The sequence below is a fragment of the Condylostylus longicornis genome, unplaced genomic scaffold, assembly GCF_029603195.1.
Source record: "Condylostylus longicornis isolate FDR11 unplaced genomic scaffold, ASM2960319v2 ptg000105l, whole genome shotgun sequence".
In the NCBI taxonomy this organism is placed as follows: domain Eukaryota; kingdom Metazoa; phylum Arthropoda; class Insecta; order Diptera; family Dolichopodidae; genus Condylostylus; species Condylostylus longicornis.
In genome coordinates, this window is record NW_026578073.1 from 551916 (window position 1) to 567153 (window position 15238).

At 31.9% G+C, this 15238-nt stretch overlaps 1 protein-coding gene across 1 annotated transcript; it reads left to right on the forward strand.

The window, feature by feature from the left end:
• Positions 1–411: 411 nt before the first annotated feature.
• On the forward strand, positions 412–7466 carry LOC129614167 (uncharacterized). The gene is made up of 5 exons (XM_055528586.1): positions 412–688; positions 797–3496; positions 3566–3727; positions 3794–3899; positions 7448–7466. Exons 1-5 carry the CDS (start codon positions 412–414, stop codon positions 7464–7466), a joined length of 3264 nt encoding a protein of 1087 aa, XP_055384561.1.
• The last annotated feature ends 7772 nt before the right edge of the window (positions 7467–15238 follow it).

A 15238-nucleotide genomic window follows, 5' to 3' on the forward strand; every position in this document is an offset into this window, starting at 1 on the left:
ATTTCTAACGCATACATTTGTTGTAGGTAATGGAACTGTCGCATTTTGCGGTATAACGCAGTTGTATGATTGCTCGCCTAAATTAATAGGTGTATTATGGGTTTTTACTCTGTTTTTATCATGCAACAGGCTGTGATAATTTTTGTTGCATTTCATACAAGTGCTCTTTGAAATGCACTTGTTTCTAACATGATTGCTGCTGAGACAGTTTGAGCATAAATTGTCTCTTCTTACTGCTGCCCATTTTTGAGCAATACTCATATCTTTAAATTTTTGACATGAGTAAATTTTGTGCTGCTCTTTACAAATTGAATATTCTTTTCCCTTTATCACGCTGTGATACATTTAGTTGCCTCGTTTTTAATGTTTTGGCTTTGTTGCTGGGCCCCACAAAGTTTCTGTAATGGGATAATGTTTTACGGCAACAACTTTCAAGGGCGTACACCAGGATGGATGAACTTTAAAGAGGCAAGTGAAGTAAAGTTTGACGATATCTGGGAACTGATATTCAAAATATTTCAAAGCAATACAGAAGGAATTAACCCTGATTCTTTCGAAATAACAATTACAACTGTTCGCTTACCTTCAGGAAAAGGAAGGGTAAAAAAATATCTTACTTTTGAAGAAGAATGTCTAAAACGAAAAGGCATTGTTACCATAAAAAAAAAAGACAGTCTTTGCCTACCACGTGCTATTATGGTAGGAAAAGCTTTTGTTGACAAAGAGCCCAATTATAAAAAAATTTGCATGGACGTCAAAAAAATTCAAAAACAATTGGCTTTAACACTTGTCAAAGATACTAATTTAAATATCAAAGAAAGTGGCTCTGGAATACCTGAATTGAAGAAAATTCAAGATTACTTTGGTGATAAATACAACATAGTGGTTTATGACTATAGCAACAACAAAAATGTAATATTTGAAGGAAAAACTGAGGGCAAACGAATAAATCTTCTTTATTATAATAGGCATTACAACGTCATTACCTCTCTTACCTCAGCTTTTTGTAGAACTTATTATTGTGAAAAATGTAATATCGGATATAACACTATAGATAGACATATGTGTGGAGGACGCTGTAAATGTTGTCAGCAATCACCTGCTTGCAAAAACGTTATTGAAAATATATCCTGTTTAACATGTAAACGGACATTTAAAGGTTTAAGATGTTTTGAAAATCATGTAACTAAAAATATTTGTATAAATTTGCGTAAATGCTTAACATGCTTTAAGAATTATTCTACTAAATATGGAACACATAAATGCAACACAAAAATATGCAAGAATTGCCTAAAACAAGTAGAACAAAATCATTTTTGCTACATTACAGTTAACAAACAAAAACCTAACATAGATAATTTTCTCTTTATTTTTTACGATTTGGAAACTAGACAAGAAAAAATTGTATATGAAAAATATAATCAAAACGCAAAATTACATGAAGCAGATTTATGTGTTTTTTCAACGAGATGCCATAATTGTATAAATGAAGAGAATTTATTTTTCTGTTCAAAGTGTAAATATAGATTAACAGTTATTGATACAAATGTAATACCAAGCTTTATTGGTTGCGTTTTCAAATTGTCAAAAGAATTTAAAACAGTAACCGTTATTGCACACAATGGACAGAGTTTTGATCACCAATTCATATTAAATGAGTTATTACTTAAAAGTGATTTGGAGCCCCAGCTAATAATGAAAGGTACAAAAATAATCCAAATGTCAATATCAAACATTAGATTTTTAGATTCGTTGAACTATTTACCGATGCCACTTGCTCAACTGCCAAAAGCTTTCGATTTATCAGTTAATTTAAAGAAAGGATATTTTCCTCACTTATTCAATACAGAAAAAAACAAAGAATACGTTGGACCATTACCACCACATGAATACTACAATCCAAACTTAATGTCAAAACCAGAACGATTAATTTTCTTTAAATGGTACGATGAAAATAAAAATACCGAATTTAACATGCGAAAGGAGATTGTAGAATACTGTAAAAACGACGTAATTATTTTAACGAAAGCTTGTTTAAAGTTTAGAAATATTATACTAAAAGATAACAATGTATGTCCGTTTACTGAGGCTACAACCATTGCATCAACTTGCAATTTGATTTTTCGACGGAACTTTCTTAAAGCTGAAACAATAGGACTAATACCAAAAAATGGATATAGATTTACAGATATCCAATCAAAAATAGCTTTACAATGGTTAATTTGGGAAGAAGACCAGCGAAAAATTAATATCCAACATGCCGGTAAACAAAAAGAAGCTATCATAAATAATTTAAAAGTAGATGGATTTTGTGAAGAGACCAATCAAGTTTTTGAATTTCATGGATGCTACTATCATGGACATCCAAAGTGTTTTTCTTACAGGCGTGACGAACCATTAGAAAAAAACGCAACAGACACGCTAAATTCAAGATATGAAGCTACAATTTCAAAGTCAGCCCGACTGCGTTTATTTGGTTATGAAGTCATTGAAAAATGGGAGTGCGAATTTAGAGAACAATTGATTGATAACCCAGATATGTTTTATTTAAACGATCATCCTATTTTAATAAATCTTCCACTTGATCCTAGGGACTCTTTCTTTGGTGGACGAACTGAAAATATAGTTACTTACTACAAAGCTATGGAAAATGAAAAAATTAAATATATTGACGTTTGTTCTCTTTATCCTTATGTTTGTAAATATGGTAAATTTCCCATCGGACACCCAGAGATTATTGTTGGAAACGATGAATGCATGAAACAAAATTTAAAAACTACAGACGGATTAATAAAGTGCTCCATTCTTCCTCCAACAGACTTATTTATCCCAGTACTTCCAATAAAACAAAACAATAAACTAATCTTTACTCTTTGCTTTACATGTAGTGAAGAAAAAAATATGGACGATTGTACACATGCTGACAACAAAAGGACATTGAATGGTACTTGGGTTATAGATGAAGTGGTGAAAGCTTTAACAAAGGGATACAAAATAATAGAAATTCACGAGATTTGGAAATATTCAGTCCAGCAATATGATAAAACTTCATCTAAACCTGGGTTATTTACTGATATAATGGATAAATTTTTAAAAATAAAACAAGAATCATCAGACTGGCCTAAAACGTGTGTTAATAAAGAATTGAAACAGCAATACATAGAAGACTTCTTCGAAAGGGAAAACATAAAATTAGACGAAAATAAAATATGTGCAAATCCTGGAAAAAGATCAGTTGCAAAACTTATATTAAATTCATTTTGGGGTAAATTTGGACAAAAAGAAAACCAAACACAGACAGAAATAATTAAGACTCCAGCTAATTTTTATACACTAATGACTGATCCAAACAAGGAAGTTCATCATATATTGATTATAAACGATGAGACTTTGGTTGTTAATTGGAAGTTTAAGCATGATGAAATAAAACCATTGAAAACTGTAAATGTATGCGTAGCAAGCTACACCACTGCACAAGCACGATTGAAGCTCTATAGTTATTTAGAAAAGCTGGAAAACTGAGTGTTGTATTACGATACTGATTCTATTATATTTATTTCAAAAGAAGGTGAATACGAACCACCGTTAGGTAACTTCATCGGGGACATGACAGATGAGCTCACGTCATATGGCGATGGTAGTTTTATAACTGAATTTGCTTCTGGAGGACCAAAAAATTACGGGTACGCAGTGTATTCAACAAAAAGTCAAAGTCAGGTAGCAACATGTAAAGTTAAAGGAATAAAAATGACTTACGAAAATTCTGAAATTATTAACTTTGAAAAAATTAAAGATCTTGTTTTAAATAATGATAAGGAAGGTGTCAAAATTATAACTTCAAATTTCGTAAGAAATAATCAACACAACGTTATAACAGCTCCACAAATAAAAACATACAGGCAAGTGTCAGAAAAACGGAAATTTTTTGAAAATTATAGTTCTTTTCCGTTTGGATATAAAAAAAGTATACAAAGAATATAAAATGTCTATTTTGAAATAAAAAAATAACTTGATAAATAACGAGAAAAAAAGTAGAGTTGACTTTGTCAACTCTGTGATACCCGTACGAATTTGTTATCCTATGTGCGAATAACTAATGTGCCATAACTAACTATGGGGCAGACTATGACTTTAAGTTGCCGTATTACCATATTAATTTATGCAAAATTTCAGTACTATGTGTTTTTCAAAATACTGGTTGTGCCAAACTACTATTGAAGTTGTATGGCAGCTACCAGAAAGAGCCAAGAAATTTTAGCGAATTTTATCAAGCACATCGGCCCTACTAATATATTCACTTGTGTGAAATCTCAATATCACAGCTTTTATAGTTTCTGAGATATAGCCAAATAACTTTTGAAGTTGTATGGCAGGTAGCAGAAGGAGCCAAGTAATTTCAACGACTTTTATGAGACACATTGGCCCTACTAATATATTCGTTTGTGTGAAATTTCAATACCATAGCTTTAATAGTTTCTGAAATATAGTCAAATAACTTTTGAAGTTGTATGGCAGGTACCAGAAGGAGCCAAGTAATTTCAACGACTTTTACCAGGCACATCGGCCCTACTAATATATTCACTTGTGTGAAATCTCAATATCACAGCTTTTGTAGTTTCTGAGATATAGCCAAATAGCTTTTGAAGTTGTATGGCAGGTACCAGAAGGAGCCAAGTAATTTCAACGACTTTTATGGGGTATATTGGCCCTACTAATATATTCGTTTGTGTGAAATTTCAATACCATAGCTTTAATAGTTTCTGAAATATAGTCAAATAACTTTTGAAGTTGTATGGCAGGTACCAGAAGGAGCCAAGTAATTTCAACGACTTTTACCAGGCACATCGGCCCTACTAATATATTCACTTGTGTGAAATCTCAATATCACAGCTTTTGTAGTTTCTGAGATATAGCCAAATAGCTTTTGAAGTTGTATGGCAGGTACCAGAAGGAGCCAAGTAATTTCAACGACTTTTATGGGGCATATTGGCCCTACTAATATATTCGTTTGTGTGAAATTTCAATACCATAGCTTTAATAGTTTCTGAAATATAGTCAAATAACTTTTGAAGTTGTATGGCAGGTACCAGAAGGAGCCAAGTAATTTCAACGACTTTTACCAGGCACATCGGCCCTACTAATATATTCACTTGTGTGAAATCTCAATATCACAGCTTTTGTAGTTTCTGAGATATAGCCAAATAGCTTTTGAAGTTGTATGGCAGGTACCAGAAGGAGCCAAGTAATTTCAACGACTTTTATGGGGTATATTGGCCCTACTAATATATTCGTTTGTGTGAAATTTCAATACCATAGCTTTAATAGTTTCTGAAATATAGTCAAATAACTTTTGAAGTTGTATGGCAGGTACCAGAAGGAGCCAAGTAATTTCAACGACTTTTACCAGGCACATCGGCCCTACTAATATATTCACTTGTGTGAAATCTCAATATCACAGCTTTTGTAGTTTCTGAGATATAGCCAAATAGCTTTTGAAGTTGTATGGCAGGTACCAGAAGGAGCCAAGTAATTTCAACGACTTTTATGAAACACATTGGCCCTATTAATATATTCATTTGTGTGAAATTTCAATACCACAACTTTTATAGTTTCTGAGATATAGCCAAATAAATTTTGAAGTTGTATGGCAGCTACCCGAACCGGTACCCCGATCACGTCCAATTTAAATAGGGTTCTGGCACTTACTACAATAAATCATTTGTGAAAATTTGGTGAACTTAGATCAATTAGTTTTGGAGTTATCGTTCGGACGGACGGACGGACAGACAAAGCTAAATCAACTCAGAATTTGACGCTGATCAAAAACATACACTTGAGTCTATATCTAACACCGTTATTTCTTAGCGTTACAAACGGTGAGGCAAATTTAGTATACCCTTCGAACATACGTTCGTACGGGTATAATAATGTATATAATTTGCATCACACAAAGTAGTAAGAACTCTATTAATAATTTATTTGCAATAGTATTTTATACATTTTGCAAATCTCGACTTCCTTGATTGAATTGGAAATTTACATTGTACAATTTAATTTTTCTTCTGAAATATTATTTGCACCAGTAGACAAATTTACATAAATCGTGTCATTTTATTTGTATTTCATTTTTATTAGAAAAATAAAAATTAATCTTAACATACCACACCTGAGTTCTTATTCTTGAACTTGATTTTTCTTTCTCAATAAAAAAAAGCTTTAAAACATGTACACATGTATGTACATATTTTCTTCTTACACTTGAAAATAACCACTATTCTATTATAACAATAACAGGTAAAAAAAAAGCTTTCGTGCAATAACAAACAAAAACAAACCGGCTTAATTTGCATAATAAACCTGGCGCGCATTCCACAATCTGGAATGCTCTTGCATCTGGATGACCTTCCCATGTCGTGACCCCATATACGTGATCTCATTTGCATAAATTATTTTCCTCTTACACTTGAAATAACCACTATTCTATTATAACAATAACAAGTAAAAAAAAAAGCTTTCGTGTAATAACAAACAAAAACAAACCGGCTTAATTTGCATAATAAACCTGGCGCGCGCATTCCACAAGGTTCAACGACCTTCGGCGTGACCCATAGGTGTGCGCTCTTGCATCTGGATGACCTTCCTATGTCGTGACCTCATATGTGCAATTATTCATTCATTCATCTGAATCATTGCATTTAGTCATTTATATACCATGTGCACTTCCGGGGTCATGCATGTGCACCTGACGCCACCGGCTGTTAAGTCATTCATCTCGTTTAATATGCAGGAATCCAGTTATAATTAACTATTCAAGCATGCAGGAATGCAGTCATAATTAAATATGCAATAAAAAGGCCATGCACCTAGGTGGCACGCGCCTCATTTGCATAATTATTTTCCCATGCTCAGGTGACCCCATTACTACTACCTTGTAATTGGGTAACCTTGTTTCCAGGAATTAGAAAACTAATTATAGGACCTCAGGAATCTGTTTCAATGCCTAAGTTTTTATAGCACAAAGGCATTCTTTTGTAGTGTCCAACATGTTTTTAAATCCAACCGATGTGTCATTATTTTACTGTGATAGAGATAGCAGCTTATTCATATATGTTGAGAACAGTATTCTTGTGTTTTTGTACCTGGTTGTCATTAATTCCCATGTAGTAACGTACTTTTCATTAGTTATTAGCAGATTTTTAATTAGGTTATTACACGACAGTAGACTTTTGAGATAATAAATTTTTTGAGCGTTATGCAATTGGCTATTTGAATTTATAAACGAATTGAACAGGTAAAAAAGGCTGGTCCATGAGTCATACTGGCTGTTGAACATTGGTATGTTCATTTCAGACTCACCACATTGAATTTTCTTCTGCGTATGCTCTCTTATTCCTGTAACGATTTTCTGATGTTTCTCTTGCACTTTTTCGAAATGCTCACCTTTTAGGTATTCAGATTCTTGTTAATTTGCGGCATGAGAAATGATGTCATCACTTGTTCTAATGATATCTTTCCAATATATGGTCAATTTTCAAGGTACTGCACACACCCTGTGACAGAGTCCTCTTGTTGCATGCATTCGTCTCCTTATTGACAACTCGGTAAAACATTTTTATTTTATTATGTTGCTTTTTGTAATGCTGCTGTTATTCTATGTCTATCAAATCATCAGCTCCTTCATTATTGTTCTCTTCTAAATCGCCTTTAGATTGGCTTGCGCTTTCAGATGGTACCGTGCTTGTGAGTCGGTCTTGTAGGTTCCCCTTGAGTTGCTTCACATTGTTGTAGTATTCAGTTTTGAAATATGCGTGATCAGTGTTCGCACTCCAAAACTCTTTTATTATTAAGTCGTTGATATTAAACTGTTTCCATAGTTTGTTGAGTTTATCTAGCCTACCAGCTAGATAAACTCATCTTCTGTCTTTCTTGAAGCTGGAACTTTCTTAAAGTTAATTAGTAACTTCTCTATGTCTTCTCCTAACCCCTTCTGTTTGGCAGCAGTTTCATCCAGATTTAGATTTTGTGACATTTTTTTTGTAATTTTTGGTTGAGTCAAAAGTTGAAAGTTTAGTTCCAGGCTTTGATTCTATAATTAATCCTGCATTCAGGTATTCTATGATAAGGTTGCAATAAAGTGATTTATGATGCACAATGTGTCTGTATTTAAGTTTTTGAGGTAAGTATAGGAGTATTTTACTCCACGTTTCCAGCTAAAATGAATTATATTCATTCACATGGAATAATAGGTCTGTCTGGAAAACCTTAGAAAAATAAACCAAACGGAAAACTTGAAAAAACTTTTAAAAACCTTATAAATATGCGATAAACGTGAAATTTCACAGTATTTATCAAACATAATAAAATATTTTTTGGTTATACCAAAAACCGAAATTTTGATTTTGGATTATTAAAGTGCGAAACTAAGAAAAAACCATTTGTGAACCCATTTTGCTTATTTTATTTTTAATTGAAAAGTTTGGAATAAAAAGTTATTGTTGACGAAATTTTTTTTTTTCAAAAATAAAATCTTTTGACATGACCAAAAGAAACATATATTTTGACAGCTGTTAGATTTTAAGAGGTTTTGAAACACTAAATTTAACTTTACAAAACTCGAAAAAACTTTGAGAAACTGAGAATGTCATTATTTTCTATCATTTTTGTTCAAAAAGTATTATCCCAGACGCTTTGCATGCAAGTATCATCGCCGGCATCAGATACATAATATATGGAGAAGTAGATACATATATTGAAAAGTAAGTGCATTTTGCTTGAAATGTTATTTTAAATGATTTAATTAAACTTAAACTGAAAACTTTTTAAAACTTAAAACCTCCAAAAAAAACTTAGAATTAAAGCTCGAAAGGAGTATTTTGGAATTATTCTACTTCCTGACTTTTACAGTAAGGTTTTTTACATTTTTTTACCATTTGTAATATATTTTAAAATTTAAAATTTTAGACCATGACAAAAACGACCCCAATTTTATTCTGACTGATAGTGCGAAAAATTAGGAAAGCCAAAAACGATCTTAACCATTGAATTATAACTCCACAGGTAACTATTTACAGCATAATAAGATTTAAATTGATATTACAAATGTATTCCATCGCTAATATCTTGCATTAAAAATTAATTACATGTTTTTCCTTTTGTGGTTTTAAAATAGAACTAATATTAGTGTTTGTTTTATTTTAGATTCACTAAAGGGAAAATAATCAAATTTTAATTTAATATTAAAGTTATATATTGCTTACATGTATATAACTTTACCGAATATTAAATATAAAATAAAAATATAATAATAAAAATTTAAATATGTCGTCGTTATTATTTAAGTCTGAAATTGTGTTATTTCAAGTTCTATCTGGTGTAAGAAACTTTTTAAAAATTTCGTAAAATTTGAAAAATTTTTTAAAAAAAAAATTTTTCATCAACAACAATTTTTTTAAAGCTGTAGCAGAGAAATGAATCTTCCTTTTCCAAAAAGTTACAGGTTGAAATATAATCAGAAGATAAATGATGCGCAACGAAAAAAATTTTTTGATTTGGAAAAATTTCGGGTTACAGGCGACATTAATGGTCAGCGGAGCTTTATTCACAGATAAGTTCAAATAATGAACAAGTAAAAACGTTTCAGTTGGTATAAACTTACCGAACTATACCCTGTACATCAGCAATTTGAGTCTAAAATTTGTTTTTGAAATATCTAGAATTAGCTCTCACTGTTATATACCAAGTATTCGAACCTGACAAACCACTCTATATAAACTGCGTGGATATGTTTGAACTATATTTGGACACACAACTGCCAAGTTTCATAAATCTAACTCTATTATTTACCTAAATCATTAAAATTTGCTTATAGAGTTGTATGGCAGCTACCCGAAATTCTCAAGTTATATCACCAAAACTTCAGATATATGTAACCTACAATTGGACACACGAATGCCAAGTTTCATGAGTCTAACTTTATTATTTTTCCAAATATTTAAAAATAGCTTTTGGAGTTGTATAGCAGCTACCCGAACCAGTTCAGTCATTCCATCATTATGTAGAGTGTAATTGGACACATCTTTGTAAAATTTGATATTGTCATCTTTATTAGTTTTAGAAATATTTCTAATATTTGAAAGTTTGGCGCCGATTGCTTTTTTCGTTTTTGAGCTATCGTGCGATCGGACGGACGGACAGACGGATGGTCCTGTCTAAATCAACGCAGAATTTTACGTTGAGCAGGAATATATATAGGTCTATACCGGAAATGACTCCTTCAAGTGGTTATAAACTCCATACCAAAGTGAATATACCCTTCACGAAGTGTAGGGTATAAAAAGAAAGGCCAACAATCTCGAGCTCAAAATAGTGACTAAAAGCAACGGGATTCGAGCAATATATCTCCCTTCGTTATTAGGCTGAGTAGTAGTTTCATAAAATGCTTCACATTCTTCATCTTCTTTCACCATTTCATTTTTCAGAATTTCCTCGGCGGCCAACAACTGTTTAACTTGTGCATCAATGTCAACATGACATATCAAGCTGTTTTTAAGGGTTTTTATTGCTCCAAGGCCAGTTACAATCCAACCAAAGACTTTTTGCTGAGCTATGGGATGGTATGATTGTCTTTTTATTATTCCACTAAGCAATATCTCACCAATGACATCTGACCCTAATGTGAGATCAATTTTTGTTTGTTTTTCAAATTCAGGCTCAGCTAGCTCTATGTTCTTAAAGTGCTCCCATTTCTCTTTACGTACTTGTTTTTGCGGGAGGATTTTTGTCAAGTTTTCCAAAACGTAAGGCGTGGTGATAACCGGAAATTCTTTACATTGCTTTGATATATTTGTTATGCTCACACTATTTTTACAGAGCTTATTTCTTTTGCAACGACTCCAGTTATTATGGCATCAGTTTTTGTTCTTTTGAGCTGTAATTGATTTGAAACTTCCTTTGTTATAAACGACGACTGCGACTTTTGATCTATCAGGGCTCGCAATGGTATATTTCTAACGCATACATTTGTTGTAGGTAATGAAACTGTCGCATTTTGCGGTATAACGCAGTTGTATGATTGCTCGCCTAAATTAATAGGTGTATTATGGGTTTTTACTCTGTTTTTATCATGCAACAGGCTGTGATAATTTTTGTTGCATTTCATACAAGTGCTCTTTGAAATGCACTTGTTTCTAACATGATTGCTGCTGAGACAGTTTAAGCATAAATTGTCTCTTCTTACTGCTGCCCATTTTTGAGCAATACTCATGTCTTTAAATTTTTGACATGAGTAAATTTTGTGCTGCTCTTTACAAATTGAATATTCTTTTCCCTTTATCACGCTGTGATACATTTAGTTGCCTCGTTTTTAATGTTTTGGTTTTGTTGCTGGGCCCCACAAAGTTTCTAACGCCTGTAACCTTGTTTCCAGGAATTAGAAAACTAATTATAGGACCTAAGGAATCTGTTTCAATGCCTAAGTTTTTATAGCACAAAGGCATTCTTTTGTAGTGTCCAACATGTTTTTAAATCCAACCGATGTGTCATTATTTTACTGTGATAGAGATAGCAGCTTATTCATATATGTTGAGAACAGTATTCTTGTGTTTTTGTACCTGGTTGTCATTAATTCCCATGTAGTAACGTACTTTTCATTAGTTACTAGCAGATTTTTAATTAGGTTATTACACGACAGTAGACTTTTGAGATAATAAATTTTTTGAGCGTTATGCAATTGGCTATTTGAATTTATAAACGAATTGAACAGGTAAAAAAAGCTGGTCCATGAGTCATACTGGCTGTTGAACATTGGTATGTTCATTTCAGACTCACCACATTGAATTTTCTTCTGCGTATGCTCTCTTATTCCTGTAACGATTTTCTGATGTTTCTCTTGCACTTTTTCGAAATGCTCACCTTTTAGGTATTCAGATTCTTGTTAATTTGCGGCATGAGAAATGATGTCATCACTTGTTCTAATGATATCTTTCCAATATATGGTCAGTTTTCAAGGTACTGCACACACCCTGTGACAGAGTCCTCTTGTTGCATGCATTCGTCTCCTTATCGACAACTCGGTAAAACATTTTTATTTTATTATGTTGCTTTTTGTAATGCTGCTGTTATTCTATGTCTATCAAATCATCAGCTCCTTCATTATTGTTCTCTTCTAAATCGCCTTTAGATTGGCTTGCGCTTTCAGATGGTACCGTGCTTGTGAGTCGGTCTTGTAGGTTCCCCTTGAGTTGCTTCACATTGTTGTAGTATTCAGTTTTGAAATATGCGTGATCAGTGTTCGCACTCCAAAACTCTTTTATTATTAAGTCGTTGATATTAAACTGTTTCCATAGTTTGTTGAGTTTATCTAGCCTACCAGCTAGATAAACTCATCTTCTGTCTTTCTTGAAGCTGGAACTTTCTTAAAGTTAATTAGTAACTTCTCTATGTCTTCTCCTAACCCCTTCTGTTTGGCAGCAGTTTCATCCAGATTTAGATTTTGTGACATTTTTTTTGTAATTTTTGGTTGAGTCAAAAGTTGAAAGTTTAGTTCCAGGCTTTGATTCTATAATTAATCCTGCATTCAGGTATTCTATGATAAGGTTGCAATAAAGTGATTTATGATGCACAATGTGTCTGAATTTAAGTTTTTGAGGTAAGTATAGGAGTATTTTACTCCACGTTTCCAGCTAAAATGAATTATATTCATTCACATGGAATAATAGGTCTGTCTGGAAAACCTTAGAAAAATAAACCAAACGGAAAACTTGAAAAAACTTTTAAAAACCTTATAAATATGCGATAAACGTGAAATTTCACAGTATTTATCAAACATAATAAAATATTTTTTGGTTATACCAAAAACCGAAATTTTGATTTTGGATTATTAAAGTGTGAAACTAAGAAAAAACCATTTGTGAACCCATTTTCCTTATTTTATTTTTAATTGAAAAGTTTGGAATAAAAAGTTATTGTTGACGAAATTTTTTTTTTCAAAAATAAAATCTTTTGACATGACCAAAAGAAACATATATTTTGACAGCTGTTAGATTTTAAGAGGTTTTGAAACACTAAATTTAACTTTACAAAACTCGAAAAAACTTTGAGAAACTGAGAATGTCATTATTTTCTATCATTTTTGTTCAAAAAGTATTATCCCAGACGCTTTGCATGCAAGTATCATCGCCGGCATCAGATACATAATATATGGAGAAGTACATACATATATTGAAAAGTAAGTGCATTTTGCTTGAAATGTTATTTTAAATGATTTAATTAAACTTAAACTGAAAACTTTTTAAAACTTAAAACCTCCAAAAAAAACTTAGAATTAAAGCTCGAAAGGAGTATTTTGGAATTATTCTACTTCCTGACTTTTACAGTAAGGTTTTTTACATTTTTTTACCATTTGTAATATATTTTGAACAAAATTTAAAATTTTAGACCATGACAAAAACGACCCCGATTTTATTCTGACTGATAGTGCGAAAAATTAGGAAAGCCAAAAACGATCTTAACCATTGAATTATAACTCCACAGGTAACTATTTACAGCATAATAAGATTTAAATTGATATTACAAATGTATTCCATCGCTAATATCTTGCATTAAAAATTAATTACATGTTTTTCCTTTTGTGGTTTTAAAATAGAACTAATATTAGTGTTTGTTTTATTTTAGATTCACTAAAGGGAAAATAATCAAATTTTAATTTAATATTAAAGTTATATATTGCTTACATGTATATAACTTTACCGAATATTAAATATAAAATAAAAATATAATAATAAAAATTTAAATATGTCGTCGTTATTATTTAAGTCTGAAATTGTGTTATTTCAAGTTCTATCTGGTGTCAGAAACTTTTTAAAAATTTCGTAAAATTTGAAAAATTTTTAAAAAAAAAATTTTTCATCAACAACAATTTTTTTAAAGCTGCAGCAGAGAAATGAATCTTCCTTTTCCAAAAAGTTACAGGTTGAAATATAATCAGAACATAAATGATGCGCAACGAAAAAAATTTTTTGATTTGGAAAAATTTCGGGTTACAGGCGACATTAACGGTCAGCGGAGCTTTATTCACAGATAAGTTCAAATAATGAACAAGTAAAAACGTTTCAGTTGGTATAAACTTACCGAATTATACCCTGTACATCAGCAATTTGAGTCTAAAATTTGTTTTTGAAATATCTAGAATTAGCTCTCACTGTTATATACCAAGTATTCGAACCTGACAAACCACTCTATATAAACTGCGTGGATATGTTTGAACTATATTTGGACACACAACTGCCAAGTTTCATAAATCTAACTCTATTATTTCCCTAAATCATTAAAATTTGCTTATAGAGTTGTATGGCAGCTACCCGAAATTCTCAAGTTATATCACCAAAACTTCAGATATATGTAACCTACAATTGGACACACGAATGCCAAGTTTCATGAGTCTAACATTATTATTTTTCCAAATATTTAAAAATAGCTTTTGGAGTTGTATAGCAGCTACCCGAACCAGTTCAGTCATTCCATCATTATGTAGAGTGTAATTGGACACATCTTTGTAAAATTTGATATTGTCATCTTTATTAGTTTTAGAAATATTTCTAATATTTGAAAGTTTGGCGCCGATTGCTTTTTTCGTTTTTGAGCTATCGTGCGATCGGATGGACGGACAGACGGATGGTCCTGTCTAAATCAACGCAGAATTTTACGTTGAGCAGGAATATATATAGGTCTATACCGGAAATGACTCCTTCAAGTGGTTACAAACTCCATACCAAAGTGAATATACCCTTCACGAAGTGTAGGGTATAAAAAGAAAGGCCAACAATCTCGAGCTCAAAATAGTGACTAAAAGCAAAGTTGTAGTTTTTGTTATTATATTCCAAATTACGGCTCAAAACACGAAGAAAAAATAAAAGTATGTCAAACAAACTTTTAAGTATTTAAGTAAGTAAAACCATTTTTTTCTAAACACGCTTTCTATTAGTCCCCAAATGGCTAAAACTGCTTCTAAAAAGTTATTTGGTAAGGACGCATCAATCGTAGAAAAAGATCATCGGGGTCCTGTCACCAATAACACGAAATTGCTGGAAGAAATCAAACAATATGTACGTTGCCATTTTAATTGTAGAGAAAATTCAGCGAAAAGATACCTACCGTCTTCGCTTAATTCTGCACGAATGTTCGAGCTATATAAATACATTTAGGCGAGTCGAATGGACTAGGCGAATCGAATGACATTTTA

Excerpts from the sequence above, each read along its gene's own strand:
- LOC129614167 (XM_055528586.1), top strand. The coding sequence starts at position 412 with ATGTTTTACGGCAACAACTTTCAAGGGCGTACACCAGGATGGATGAAC. Across the intron at positions 689-796 it reads AGACAGTCTTTGCCTACCAC|ATACTAATTTAAATATCAAA; the intron begins GTGCTATTATGG and ends CACTTGTCAAAG. Across the intron at positions 3,497-3,565 it reads AGCACGATTGAAGCTCTATA|AAGGTGAATACGAACCACCG; the intron begins GTTATTTAGAAA and ends TTATTTCAAAAG.